The 15,953-nt window shown below is 41.7% G+C and overlaps 1 protein-coding gene across 2 annotated transcripts; it reads right to left on the bottom strand.

Moving 5' to 3' along the window:
• Positions 1–1,266: 1,266 nt before the first annotated feature.
• LOC112223509 (V-set and transmembrane domain-containing protein 4) lies at positions 1,267–15,044 on the bottom strand. Of its 2 annotated transcripts, none has more exons than XM_024386565.2 (9): positions 14,848–15,044; positions 13,334–13,738; positions 4,691–4,744; positions 4,405–4,512; positions 4,201–4,234; positions 3,927–4,048; positions 3,130–3,194; positions 2,783–2,898; positions 1,267–2,538 (listed from the first exon to the last, which is right to left on the bottom strand). In XM_024386565.2, exons 1-9 carry the CDS (start codon positions 14,897–14,899, stop codon positions 2,388–2,390), a joined length of 1,107 nt encoding a protein of 368 aa, XP_024242333.1. In that variant the 5' UTR covers positions 14,900–15,044; the 3' UTR covers positions 1,267–2,387. The 2 variants fall into 2 exon arrangements, with proteins under 2 accessions (XP_024242333.1, XP_024242334.1); XM_024386566.2 differs by having other exon boundaries at positions 1,267–2,459; positions 14,848–15,043.
• Between the last annotated feature and the right edge of the window lie 909 nt (positions 15,045–15,953).

The following is a 15,953-nucleotide window of genomic DNA, read 5'->3' as shown; positions in this document are numbered from 1 at the left end:
CCCCAGTCTACCAAGTATCCTCCTGCCATCCTGTACCTTTGCCGCTACTCTGGATTATCCATCCCTGCCTGCCTTGACCTGTCGTTTGACTGCCCTTGTTGTTGCAAGAAACATTGTTACTTCAACACAGTCTGCACTTGGGTCTTACCTGAAACTTGGTAGGGTCACTAGGTACAGAGTTTTCATTATGTGTTAAATATTTAAGGCCCCAAGTGACTAATTGTCTGATGATACTCACAGAGGATTTCTGTACAATTCTCATTTGTTTTCTTGACATGTCTTTGACTGCGGAGCTGTTTTGTTTTGGTATTGTAATTCCTTTCAAAGATTAGCCATTAGCCTATTCAAGGGATGAGTTTGTTGGACATCATGTTTAGGAAAACTGTCAAGAATGGGCAGAAACATGTCGTTCTGTTTATTCAAGTCCTGAATGGATGTGGTTTTGGAGCTACTTCAAAGGTACTTGACTGAGTATCAATAATAATTATACTTGGAAAAGTTGTATAATGTGTCTTATGGTGCTATGATGTACAGGAAAATGGAAGGGCTTGGTGGTGAGAGAAGTTGGATACTGTGTCATTGCTTACAGATGTGATTGTGGAAAAAGAAACAACTCTGTCGATACAGAAGAACATCTTCAATGAAAATAGTACTCTTCTGTATTCTGTAAAAATGTAATGGTTCGTTCATAGTGTGTCACTAAGGACTGATGTCATCAGCATGGGACCAGAGGGGATCATTTACCAAACTGTTTTCATTAGTTACGGCCCAACACTTTTAGTGTAAGCCAATGACCTAAACACTCTTTGAACACAATGAGTGTTTAACAGAGCCAGTGGGTAATTTGCAGTGAGACATGACATGGTTAAATAGCCTAAACCATGTATTTCCTATAGCTTATTGAGTCTGAGTCAGAGATGTCAGACTGGTACTTTGACAGTCACGGTACCTATTCCACACAGGATATACGTAGGCAACAGCTACACTATGTTTATTGTACACTGCAATTCAGAAACTTTGTGATGTCTGGAGACTTGAGATCTGACCCCCTCTGTGACACACAGACAAATATGCTTTGATTTTTCACGTATTATTCACTGGCCTCTGTAGTTTAATCTGTGTGCAGGGCGGGGAGGCAGACTGTTTGTGTCTATTTAAAGTCACTCTGTTTGCTCCCTCTGTCAACCTGTCTGGGCATGTCACACTTTTCTCTCTTCTCTCTGATATCCTGTTGAGGTTTGAAAGAAAGCACAACTAAACATGCCATTAACCACTGACCATATACATCCACTTTATGTTTATACAGCACATATGATACATTATACACACACACACATATATCGTCGCTGTCTGATGAAACCTCATCTCCAAAACAGAAACTTTTCAGTAAATGAAAAAAAATGACCATATTTTCCCATTAATGAACATACAATTATGAAACTTCAGAAGCTATTTTGAATACATTTTCTTGGTCCTAGAGTCATGAAATGTTGAGAGTACATTGAGGGGACATATTGCTTTCAATAAATGAAAAAACATTTAAATTGGCAAAAATGTAGTTACGAGGTTTTCATCAGACAGCGACGACGTCATTTTCAAATGACAAAAACAAATAACAGAGGTGCTCCAAATGGAATGGAGAGTAATGTTGATGAGTGCGGGCGACTGCACTCTCCGGGTGAAACGAATGGCAAAGGAAAAGTGCAGAGGAAAGTGCAGAGTTCAGCGTTCACACATGGTTCTAGTTAGAGGTCCACGCAATGGCCTCCCATTAAGTTAAACGTGGTTTGGAGGAGACTTCAATTTTCACAGTTTAAAAAGGTTTTAAGACGTTTTTCTCACCCCAGGAAGTTTACTTTGAACCATTGTGTAGATGTGTATAGATAGATATAGATAGATTTCGTTGTTGTCAATGTATGTGGGAAGGATTTGTTTTTCCTACATGGAATCCTCTCAATGCATTCTGGTGATTATTAGTCTATGTATAGATCTTCATATATGAGAGAGAGAACTGGTGGATGGGGAATGGTTATGGTGCCTGGATGTCTGGCATTTCAAGTTCACTGGGGGAGAAAAAAAATACTGTTGTTTTGCTCGGTTTTCCATGGTTAAATCCAAGGGGTCATTAAACATACTAAGCATTTTTACACACACTTACATTCACGGAAAAGTAAAAAAAACAGAAGACAAAATCTCCGCTGTTGTGCAGATCTTGAGAGATAAAGAAACGGCATTTGGTCATTGGTGTTGTTCTTACCAGGAGTAAAAAATAAAATAAAAAAACTTAAGTAATCATGTGCTTTGTAATCATAAGGTGAGAGGAAAACCCTGGTGATACAAGTCAAGCCAAACAAGGCCTTTCGTTTGTAGCCAGTTAAACTGCTCTGTCACAGCTGATCACAGCTCTGGGTACAAGTGTGTCGCCAAGAGCCCGTTGACTTTGGCACCAGTTGAAAGAGCTGCGTGATAACACAAATAACACAAATGGGCGGGCGTCTAATTGTTGCCTTAATGTCAACCTTTGCAGCTGCAGTATTGCTGTAATAACATAGCAGAAGATGACAGACATCATGCAGATGTTTTGGGAGGTAAACAACAAAAAAAAAGAAGTCAATTGTAAAATAAAAATTCAACACAGTATAGAAAACCTGTTTGTATCTCATCTCATTTTGGCTTTGTAAGAAAAATAAAACTCAATATAATATAAAACAATAATGCTGATCATAAATATAACATTTTGTACATGAGCTTCAGCTAAAAGTGGTGTGTTTCTCATACTTGCCTCTCCTCAAAGAGGATTTGGGCGTACACAGTGCTTGTGCACGAGGCTTTGTTGTCTGGCAGAGGCTTGACCAGCTCCAACTCTGCATATGTCAGGCTCTCTTCTGCAATCTTTGGCTGCAGGGGACAAGGAGAAAGATTAAACGGGTGAAGAAGCAGACTCGTTATTCACCTTGTGTCTTTTATAATTTGAATCTGAACAAAATCAACTCGGGTTAACAGTCACATATACACAAAAATCGAATGAAGTAAAACTTAGATTTTAGATTTCTGGACAGCCCTCTACTGAAATACCTTGTTGCCTTTTAAATTGTATGTATGAACCAGGAGTTACCCCAGAGCACTTACCAAGACCACTTTCATCGGCTGTACCTTTAAAAGTTTGGGTTTGGGGATTTTGTTTGCTATGGGTGCTGTGGAAGAATACAATGATTACATACTTTATGCAGATAGGGAAAACATTGTCTGTGTCACAAGAAACATTTCCCCCCTAAAACCCAAACCCAGAACCAAAATGTTCCCCGTCTGCAATGTTTACGTGCCCGTCCTGTCATTTATTAGTGATGATTTGGACGCAGGCGTCAAAGCAGAGTTGAACAGACATACAACGTTTGACGTGTGTTGGCATTCAGACTACTTCGACATGACATGAACTCCTTGTGAGACAGATGCAACACTTTAAAACTGCCCAACATCAGCTTATTCATCTCCAGGGGAAACAAAAATATGATCATTAAGAACAGACGTTACTTTCTTCAAATCCGCTGTCATACTTGATTAGTTGACCATAAACTTTGCACTATTTCTGGTAGCACCCTGATATCACAAAGACTGATATAGAAGTTGCTTTGCTCTATTTCCAGTTTATCTATGCCCACACGTACGGTACAGTTGATCCATATATGGGCTCAAAAGGTATTGGCAAGTAAAGCAATATTTCATAGATAATTCACAACATCTCTAGCATCAGGAAACAGAATGTTCAGAACTCCTTTATGCTCTGATGATTACTTTAGCCACATTCCCTCCCCCAGAGCACATACCCAACTGTGCATATGAAGATAGGCTTCTAAGTAAACATACATGCTTGGGTAAGGGAAAATGTGATACAGATGTATGATGTTGTTGAGAGACTGTCTGTTTACCTTTAACTGGTATCTCTGGTGGTATCTCTGACTGGGCTTTGCTTCGTTTCCTCCTGTACCTCCTCTGCTTTTTGGGCAGAGCAGGAGACACACTGACTAGACTGGTCACCGTCTCCCCTGAACTGCAGACAGCAGACAGGCATGTTTACAGCACAATTGGAGCAGGGAAATGTAAGTAGCCATCGCGGTCATGGATGAAAAGAGTCTGTGTGTACCATAGTGGCTAAAGTACAGTATAAGTCATAGTTACTTGAGTTTGAATGATGAAACTTACCTGTTCTGTAGGCTCTTGACCAAATGGTAGTTGTCTATGAGGCAATGAGACAAAACATAAGCGCATGAGGGGCAAAAAAACATTCTGCCGTGTCATCAAAAATCATGCCTTGGCTTTACATATCTTTAAATTATCTGGTAATATGGCCCAGATGAGGGCTTCCAGTGTTGGATGGGAAGGAGCAGGGATAGAGTGTTTACTCACCTTTTAACTTCTTCTTCCTCTGAACATATTGGCAGGTCACCGCCACGGTGAACATGCACATGCACACCAGTCCCACAGAGCAGATCAGCACAGCGCACAGGTACACGTCTGAAACGCACAAAACCGACCAGATTAGTCACAGTCATAATATCGTACAACCCTGAAGACTCATGTCTCAGTTGTTAGTCACTTATGCAGAAATATCTTTGCCATTTATGACCTATTTATTGTTGTTGCGCTATTTTAGTCAAGTACAACGCAGAGAACCAGAGAGTCACGTTCTTACCTTCAAACAGGCTCCACAGACTCTCCTTGGCCGTGGTCCCTGGTAGGACATGCACTGAAAGGAAACCAGGGAAAGTCCACGATCATCAGTGTGTCAACCGTCCTGCCTGATTATACATTTGCAATACATCTAATTGTACGTGGCTCTCCGTAGGACGACAGCATTGAGGTTATCCTCTCCTCTGGATCCTCTTCCTGAATCACTGGCTAGTGGTAGCTAACACCCACCGAGTCGTCCTGAAATACCCTAAACCGCGAGCAGCTGACAACAGCCTCTGTCACACATAGCAGCCATCCTTAGCTTAGCTAGCCACCAAATCTCCAGGGTTACTGGGCTGAAGCCTGGCTGGGTGTCTGGGTGTGCTGCACGTTAGCCTGTCCACAGGGTTTAAACTGGGTCTGCGCCATCCACGATCATTGGGACTACCACGTTGAATTTGAAATGCAAAATGGTCACGGTAAGGGTTAAGGTTAGGGTTAGGTAAGGGTTATGGTTATGGTTAAGGTTAGCGTCAGGTTTGGAGTAGGGATGTTCCAAGGAACCCGGATAGCACTGACCCTTACGCTGGGGTTACCTCTAGAGCATTTCCCTTGATGCTAAACCAGCAGCACTTGCTTTGTCTGTGCCGACCTTAATTATGGCCTACATTCAACTACTTTGAAACATTAGTCTGAGGTAGATGACAGCGAGCTATGAGTCTTGGCTCAGTATTTGCTGTAGTTGTGTTTGCCATGTAAATTTTTTGCCACACATTTTTTACTGTAAATTCTATAGCTTGTTCCTATCTAGGTGAAGTTACACTCGATCATGTGTTCTTGGTTCCCAAGTCTGATTGATGAGTCCCGGATATACTTGATAGTGGCCTTCAGAAATCAGTATCGTGGTGCAGAAGACTCTTCTTTGCCATGAATCATATAGTATGACTTCAATAGGACATTATGAATATGCACTGAGCCAAAAGGCCAGCTGCACATTCTGGAATACTATGAATCATCTGAATCTGCAGCACTGCTTGGAGCCAAAGAAATGTCTCTCACTGTTCAATTGATTCCATTCATACGTGCTCCCCCTTTATTTTTGATAGGAAGTCTCTCATTATATCCCCACACAGTGACGGTACACAGATCGAATGAATAGCATCCCTAAGACAGATTTGCATTCTGGGATAAATACTGTCTTCAGCAATCAATAGACCAATTCAATAGGTCACTTCGGGCTACGTCAGAGTATTCATCAAATGTAAAGAAGAAGAAAAAAAGAAATGAATACCAGCATGCAGTGATGATCCATACAAAAGTCCTCATCACAAAAACCTTCAAAACACCCTTCCCTTTAACATCCTCTTTCTTCACTTTTCAACATCTTCTTTGCATCACCCTCTTCCACCGCGTGAGACCCCGAGCGTGCGCTGACCAACTGGTAAGTGTCGTCACCGACATTTTCAAACTCTCCCTGTCTGAGTCTGTAATACCAACATGTTTCAAGCAGACCACCATGGTGCCTCTCCCCAAGAACACTAAGGTAACCTGACAAAATGAGTATCGACCCGTAGCACTCACGTCTGTAGCCATGAAATGCTTTGAAACCCTGGTCATGGCTCACATCAACACCATTACCCCAGACACCCTAGACCCACTCCAATTTGCATACTGCACCAACAGATAGACAGATGATGCAATCTCTATTGCACTCCACACTGTCCTTTCATACCTGCACAAAAGAAACACCTATGTGAGAATGCGATTCATTGACTACAGCTCAGCGTTCAGCATAATAGTGCCCTCAAAGCTCATCAGTAAGCTAAGGACCCTGGGCTAAACACCTCCCTCTGCAACTTGATCCTGGACTTCCTGACGGGCCGCCCCCAGGTTGTAAGGGTAGGTAACAACACATCCACCACGCTGATCCTCAACACGGGGGCCCCTCAAGGGTGCGTGCCCAGTCCCCTCCTGTCTTCCCTGTTCACTCATGACTGCACGGCCAGGCACGACTCCAACACCATCATTAAGTTAGCTGATGACACAACAGTGGTAGGCCTGATCACCGACAACAACGAGACAGCCTAAAGGGAGGAGGTTAGAGACCTGACCGTGTGGTGCAAGGACAACAACCTCTCCCTCAAAGTGATCAAGACAAAGGAGATGATTGTGGACTACAGGAAAAGGAGGACAGAGCACACCCCCATTCTCATCAACGGGGCTGTATTGGAGCAGGTTGAGAGCTTCAAGTTCCTTGGCGTCCACATCACCAATAAACTATTATGGTCCAAGCACACCAAGATTTTGTCGTGAAGAGGGCATGACAAAAGCTATTCCCCCTCTGGAGACTGAAAATATTTGGCATGGGTCCTCAGATCCTCAAAAGATTTTACAGCTGCACCATCGAGAGCATCCTGACGGGTTGCATGGTATGGTAACTGCTCTGCCTCCGACCGCAAGGCACTACAGAAGGTAATGCGTACGGCCCAGTGCATCACCGGGGCCAAGCTTCCAGCCATCCAGGACCTCTATACCAGGCGGTGTCAGAGGAAGGCCCTAAAAATGATCAAAGACTCCAGCTACCCTAGTCATTTACTGTTCTCTCTGTTTCCGCACGGCAAGCAGTACCGGAGTGCCAAGTCTAGGTCTAAGAGGCTTCTAAACAGCTTCTACCCCCTTGCCATAAGACTCCTGAACAGCTAATCAAATGGCTACCCAGACTATTTGCCCCCAAATAGTGAGCAATATGTTTGGAACATGAAATCGCAATAAAATCACAGTATCAAATTGCAACACATGTAGAATAGGGAGAATCGGGAGAATCACAATACATATTGTATTGGCACCTACATTTTGTGGTCCCTGGCAATTCCCAGCCCTAACATGAGCCAAATGAGCTATAGAAAAGTATCTAATTCGATAGCACCGTTGGTGACATTTCAAACTAGCTGTGGAGTGAAACAATCTGTTGACATGCCCTTGAGCAAGTCACATAACTCTAATTGCTCCTGTAAGTCTCTCTCAATAAGAGCGTCTGTAAATGCAAAATGAGTGTGTTTACACATTACTATGCAGTTGATTTGATTTGATTTGATTTTGAATTGTCTAGGCAACCAACTTTGGGCAGTCTCATACTACAACTATCTCTTGTTCTCTCACTGTCGAGTTCACTCACTTCTAGCCACAATTGTATATGTGTATAATACGCAGGGAAAATCCTGGCTATAGCCAAAGTCAAAATGTGTTTGGTGGTGATGGTGCCAGTGTTCCCTTACCTCGGCTGTTCCGCCAGTCTGTCTGCTTGGGCTCAGACAGGACAGTCAAATGTCACAGCCGGCACAAATGATTTCATGGAAAAAACTGGTTAAGTTTCAATTTACTCAAAGTAATAGCTTAGAAAGAAAGGATGCATCTGCTCAGCTGCATCTGCTTTGCTACATCTACTTACGTCTACTACATCTGTTTTGCTACATCTACTTTGCTACATCTGCTTTGCTACATCTACTTACATCTACTACATCTGTTTTGCTACATCTACTTTGCTACATCTGCTTTGCTACATCTACTTACATCTACTACATCTGTTTTGCTACATCTACTTTGCTACATCTGCTTTGTTATATCTACTTTACTACATCTGCTGTTCTACATCTGCTGTGCTACATCTGCTTTGCTATATCTACTTTACTACATCTGCTTTGCTACATCTACTTTACTACATCTACTTTGTTATATCTATTTTACTACATCTGCTTTGTTATATCTACTTTGCTACATCTGCTTTGTTATATCTACTTTACTACATCTGCTTTGTTATATCTACTTTACTACATCTGCTTTGCTACATCTGCTTTGCTACATCTGCTTTGTTATATCTACTTTACTACATCTGCTTTGCTACATCTGCTATGCTACATCTGCTTTGTTTTTCTACTTTACTACATCTGCTTTGTTATATCTACTTTACTACATCTGCTTTGTTATATCTACTTTACTACATCTGCTTTGCTACACCTGCTGTAATACATCTGCTTTCCTATATCTGCTGTGCTACATCTGCTGTGCTACATCTGCTGTGCTACATCTGCTGTAATACATCTGCTTTCCTATATCTGCTTTGCTACATCTGCTGTGCTACATCTGCTGTGCTACATCTGCTGTGCTACATCTGCTGTGCTACATCTGCTTTCCTACATCTGCTTTGCTATATCTGCTTTGCTACATCTGCTGTGCTACATCTGCTGTGGTACATCTGCTGTAATACATCTGCTTTCCTATATCTGCTTTGCTACATCTGCTGTGCTACATCTGCTTTGCTACATCTGCTGTGCTACATCTGCTGTGCCTCATCTGCTGTAATACATCTGCTTTCCTATATCTGCTTTGCTACATCTGCTGTGCTACATCTGCTTGGCTACATCTGCTGTGCTACATCTGCTGTGCCTCATCTGCTGTGCTACATCTGCTTTGCTACATCTGCTGTGCTACAGTGTATATTGCTTAGATTCTTTCACAGAATGTTGTGCATCGAACTGGCAGAACAGAAGGGCTGACATCAGCTTTAGAGAAGACAAGATACTCTCTCATGAAGCATCGCTATGAAGTATCACTTCTTTTCAAGCTTGTTCAAAACCATGGAACTCCTTACCACAATGAAAACATGACCTTTACACATGACACAATCTCTTCCTTCTCATGATCGATGAAACACGAAACTAGGTCAGCCAGTTCTGGTTCCAGCTATCATTAGCACTGTACTCCTGCTTCTACAACTACTACTTCTAATGTTTCCACTGTACTACACTACTACTGCTACTGCAACTACTAATACTAATAATTTTGCTCCTACAACTACTAATATTACTACACTACTGCTGCTCCTACTACCAATACTACTACTCCTGCTACTATTACTACTACTACTACACTACTACTGCTACTGCTACTGCTACTGCTACTGCTACTACTACCCCACTACTGCTGCTACTACCAATACTACTACCACCACTGCTAATATTACTACCTATACTACTACTACTACACTACTACTGCTACTGCTACTACTACTACTACTACTACACTACTAATGCTACTACTACTACTACTACACTACTGCTGCTACAACTAATACTACTACTCCTGCTACTGTTGCTACTACTACTACTATTATTATTACTAATACTACTACTATTATTACCAATACTACTAATACCACAACAACAACTACTACACTACTACTGCTACTGCTACTGCTACACTACTACTGATACTGCTACTACTACTACTACTAGCACTGATAATAACACTACTGCTGCTGCTACTGCTACTGCTACTGCTACTGCTACTGCTACTGCTACTACTACTACTACTATTACTACTACTACTGATACTACTGCTACTACTAATAATGCTACTACTACTACTGCTGCTGCTACTGCTACTACTACTTCTGCTGCTACTGCTACTACTACTACTACCTCTGCTACTGATACTGCTACTACATTGCTACTGCTGCTACTGATATTACTACTACTACTACACTACTACTGCTACTGATACTGATACTACTACTACACTTCTACTGCTGCTACTACTAATACACTACTACTGCTACTACTACTACAGTACTACTGCTATTGCTGCTACTACTACTGCTACTACTATTGCTACTACTACTTCTGCTACTGCTACTGCTACTGCTATTGCTACTACTGATACTACTACTACTGCTACTGCTACTACTACTACTGCTACTGATGCTACTACTACTACTGCTACTGCTACTGCTACTACTGATGCTACTATTACTACTACTTCTAATAACAACACTGTACTATTATTACCAATACTACTACTACTTGTACTGTTGCTACTACTACTACTAACAATAGCACTGTACTACTACTATTACTACTAATCAAATCAAGTCAAATTGTATTAGTCACATGTGCCAGGTGAGAAAGGGCAGTGTGGAGTGCAATAGAGATTACATCAGATGTGGACCTGTTAGGTGGTATGCAAATTGGAGTGGGTCTAGGGTTTCTGGGATAATGATGTTGATGTGAGCCATGACCAGCCTTTCAAAGCATTTCATGGCTACAGACGTGAGTGCTACAGGTGGGTAGTCATTTAGGCAGGTCACCTTAGTGTTCTTGGGCACATGGAATATGGTGGTCTGCTTGAAACATGTTGGTATTACAGACTCGGACAAGGCGAGGTTGAAAATGTCAGTGAAACGCTCCTTGAAAGCGGAAGCTCTAGCCTTTAGCTCAGTGCGGATGTTGCCTGTAATCCATGGCTTTTGGTTGGGGTATGTACGTACAGTCACTGTGGGGATGATGTCATCGATGCACTTATTGATGAAGCCAATGACTGATGTGGTGTACTCCTGTGCTACCAAAACAGTCCTGTAGCTTAGCATCTGCTTCATCTGACCACTTTTTTTTTATTGATCGAGTCACTGGTGCTTAATGCTTTAATTTTTTCTTGGTAGCAGGAATCAGGAGGATAGAATTATGGTCAGTTTTGCCAAATGGAGGGTGAGGGAGAGTTTTGTATGCGTCTCTGTGTGTTGAGTAAAGGTGGTCCAGAGTTTTTTCCCTCTGGCTGCACATTTAACATGCTGATAGAAATTTGGTAAGATGGATTTAAGTTTCCCTGCATTAAAGTCCCCGGCTACTAGGAGGGTCGCCTCTGGGTGAGTGTTTTCCTGTTTGCTTATGAGTGCAGTCTTAGTGCCAGCATCAGTCTGTGCTGGTATGTAGACAGCTACGAAAAACACAGATGAAAATTCTCTTGGTAGATATTGTGGTCTACAGCTTATCGTGAGATACTTTCTCGAGCAAAACCTAGAGACTTCCTTAGATATCGTGCACCAGCTGTTATTTACAAAAATACATAGTCCGTCGCCCCTCGCCTTACCAGGCACGGCTGTTCTATCCTGCCGATAAAGCGTGTAACCAGACAGCTGTATGTTGATAATGTCGTCGTTCAGCCACGAGTCCGTGAAGCATAAGACATTGCAGTTTTGAATGTCCCGTTGGTAGTTTAATCTTCCGCGCAGGTCATCGATTTTATTTTCCAAAGATTGCACGTTTGCTAGCAGAATGGAAGGAAGTGGGGGTTTATTCGATCGCCTACAAATTCTCAGAAGGCAGCCCGCCCTCTGGCCCCTTTTTCTCCGACCTTCTCTTCACACAAATGAAGGGGAAAAAAAGGATTCTGACAGTCCATGGTGAGTAATCGCAGTTCTGATGTGCAGAAGTTATTTTCGGTCATAAGAGACTGTAGCAGCAACATTATGTGCAAAATAAGTTGAAAACTAGGTTACAAACAACGCAAAGAAACAAGCAAAAAAACAATTGGTTAGGAATACGTAAAACGTCAGCCTTGTTCTCCGGCGCTGTCTTAAAACTGCTACTACTGCTGCTACTACTACAACTGCTACTGCTATTGCTATTACTCCTGCTTCTGCTACTACTAATATTACTACTGCTACTACTACTACTACTACTACCACTACTACTACTACTACTACTACTGCTATTACTCCTGCTTCTGCTACTACTAATATTACTACTGCTACTACTACTACTACTACTACCACTACTACTACTACTACTACTACTACTACCGCTACTGCTACTACTAATATTTCCACTGTACTACACTGCTACTTCTACTACTACTAATACTACTGCTACTACTTGCACTGACTTTGCTGATAGCTACTTTATTGAGGAAAAATGTACTTACTATGCCTGAGATATATGGTTGTCCCACCTAGCTATCTTAAGATGAATGCACTAACTGTAAGTCACTCTGGATAAGAGCGTCTGCTAAATAACTAAAATATCAATGTAAATGTACTTCTACTACTGCTACCACCACTGCTACTACTGCTACTACTAATACCACTGTACTACTACTACTACTACTACTACTATTACTGCTATTATTACTACTACTACTAATACCACTGTACTACTACTAATAACACTGTACTACTACTACTAATACCACTGTACTACTACTACTACTACTATTACTGCTATTATTACTACTACTAATACCACTGTACTACTACTACTAATACCACTGTACTACTACTACTACTACTACTATTACTGCTATTATTACTACTACTAATACCACTGTACTACTACTACCACTGTACTACTACTACTAATACCACTGTACTACTACTACTACTACTATTACTGCTATTATTACTACTACTAATACCACTGTACTACTACTACTAATACCACTGTACTACTACTACTAATACCACTGTACTACTACTACTACTACTATTACTGCTATTATTACTACTACTAATACCACTGTACTACTACTAATACCACTGTACTACTACTACTAATACCACTGTACTACTACTACTACTACTATTACTGCTATTATTACTACTACTACTAATACCACTGTACTACTACTAATACCACTGTACTACTACTATTACTACTTATACCACTGTACTACTACTACTACTACTTATACCACTACTACTACTACTACTACTACTACTACTACTACTACTACTACTACTACTACTGCTACTACTACTACTACTACTACCACCACCAACTGCATAATTTATATTCTACTGCACCACAGACAGTGCTACACCTAAAGCCATAGTTACCTCTAAGCTCGGTGGCGGCCGTACAGTTTGTTGATGCCTTCCATCGGTTCTGGTGCTTCTTGAACTCCTGCACCCGGCATATGTAGAGTCCACGGTCCTCCGCTGAGATGTTCATAATGAGCAGGTCGAAAATCTTCCCCTGCTTGACCACTGTCAGCTTCAACTTAGGCCAGGGGAAGCTCTTGGTATAGTCCCCATAGAACCTGGCCTTTCTCATGTTGACCCTGGCGATGAGGAACTCTTTGTCGCTTGAAGAACGTTCCGGCAGGAATGTCCATTTGACTACGGGCAGGCTGCTGGAGCGACGTCTCTGGGACACCTGGCAGGTCAGGGTGACGTTCTCGCCCTCCTGGGCCACCGTAAACGGGAAGGGGGTGACAGTGATGTTGATGGCCTGGCACACTTCTGAAATATATAGTACACAAAGGGTATGTACAGTAAATAAACACAGAGTAGACAAAAATTAAGGAACACTGGCTCTTTCCATGACATAGACTGACCAGGTGAATGCAGGTGAAAGCTATGATCCCTTATTGATGTCACCTTCAATTCCACTTCAATTAGTGTAGATTAGGGGGATGGGATAGGTTAAAGAAGGATGTTTAAGCCTTGAGACAACTGAGACATGGATTGCGTATGTGTGCCATTCAGAGCCTTTGAATGGGATATAGTAGTTGGATCCAGGCACACCAGTTTGAGCTGGGTTTGTCACACTCAACAGTTTCCTGTGTGTATCAAGAATGGTCCACCACCCAAGGGACATCCAGCCAACTTGACACAACTGTGGGAAGAATTGGAGTCAACATGGTCCAGCATCCCTGTGGAACGCTTTCGACACCTTGTAGAGTTCATGCCCCGACGAATTGAAGCTGTTCTGAAGGCAAAAGGTGGTGCAACTCAATATTAGGAAGGTGTTCCCAATTATCTCTTTCCTACTGTGTTAATGTTTGTGGATGAGACATCTGAAAGTGGTGTTTGGCTCAAGTGCAAGCATATGTCCATTTTAAGTGGAAGAAATATTAAGGACCAGACTTTATGGCCTGTTTCATGACAAAAGCAACATCTGGTTTTTCAAGTAATTTCATAACTTTCCATTTGCAGTAAGCATATTTCTATGACACACAAAGCCATCAAGCCACTAAGAAGGGAACTATTCATCTCTAGATAAAATCTATAATTTTGCTAGATATATTTATTTAGCTAAAGTATTGAGCTGCATCTTATGAAAAAGTCACACAAACCAGAGTAAATGTAGTTTTTTAACAAAGATGAGGGAAAACACATTATTTACTGATTCAAATGCATGTCATGTGGAATGTGTTTTCTAACACTTACTCATTTCACAAAAGTTTTCCCAATCTTTTATTATGACATTCTCTCTCTCTCTCTTGCTGTCTCTCTCTCTCTCTCTCCATCAACACATAACTCTTCAAGGTATTGCCAAATTTCATATCATGTCCTAAAAACACTATTTTCCATTTGAACCAAGTTAACTAAATAGAAAAGTTGCTTACCTCCAATGAATGCTTTAGTCAGGAGAACTATGACCACAGAAGAGATCTTCATTTTCCAGACCAGCAGTCTCCATAAAAAAACAGTTAAATGTCTCCCGAAGTAAAGAGCCTCAGCTCAGGATTCCCTTTTCTTTTTTCTGTATTCGTGTGTAATACGAAATGGGGCTCGCTCTGTTTCTGCTTAGAACCACCCTCCTCCCCCCAGGCTCACAACCCCACCCACCTCACTCCTCTGCTTGGCAGAAAGTGGGAAATGCAATTTCCTGTGTAGGAGGAAGGAAGGTTGTGCTATAGCCTTGACGCAGACTCGATCAGACTTCCAGCTGTGGACTACAGCAGAGAAAACAGACACTTTTGGCTAGATTTTTATTACACACACACACACACACACACACACACACACACACACACACACACACACACACACACACACACACACACACACACACACACACACACACACACACACACACACACACACACACACACACACAGTCTCTGACTGTGTAACTGGAGCCCACAGACAATGTTTGTACAGGAGTTTGTGAGAGCAACTCTGTTTCCTTTCTTTATAGACACGCTAGAGTTTAGAACAAACGTTCAGACATTCACTCTTCTTGAAATAAAACGTGACTGAATTCATGGATCCATTTGTCTTAGAGCTAGCGAGACTTACAGTTGAAGTCGAAAGTTTACATACACCTTTGCCAAATACATTTAAAGTCCGTTTTTCACAATTCCTGACTTTTAATCGTAGTAAATATTCCCTGTCTTAGGTCAGTTAGGAGCTCCACTATATTTTAAGAATGTGAAATGTCCGAATAATAGTAAAGATAATTATTTTTTTCAGCTTTTATTTCTTTCATCACATTCTCAGTGGGACAGAAGTTTACATACACTCATAGTATTTGGTAGCATTGCCTTTAAATTGTTTAAGTTGGGTCAAATGTTTCGGGCGGCCTTCCACAAGCTTCCCACAATAAGTTGGGTGAATTTTGGTCCATTCCTCCTGACAGAGCTGGTGTAACTGAGTCAGGTTTGTAGGCCTCCTTGCTCGCACACGCTTTTCAGTTCTGTCCACAAATGTTCTATAGGATTGAGGTCAG

Source organism: Oncorhynchus tshawytscha, linkage group LG24, assembly GCF_018296145.1.
Source record: "Oncorhynchus tshawytscha isolate Ot180627B linkage group LG24, Otsh_v2.0, whole genome shotgun sequence".
NCBI classification, from domain to species: domain Eukaryota; kingdom Metazoa; phylum Chordata; class Actinopteri; order Salmoniformes; family Salmonidae; genus Oncorhynchus; species Oncorhynchus tshawytscha.
Note: the sequence above shows the minus strand (reverse complement) of the source record. Positions and strands in the feature narration are given on the sequence as shown.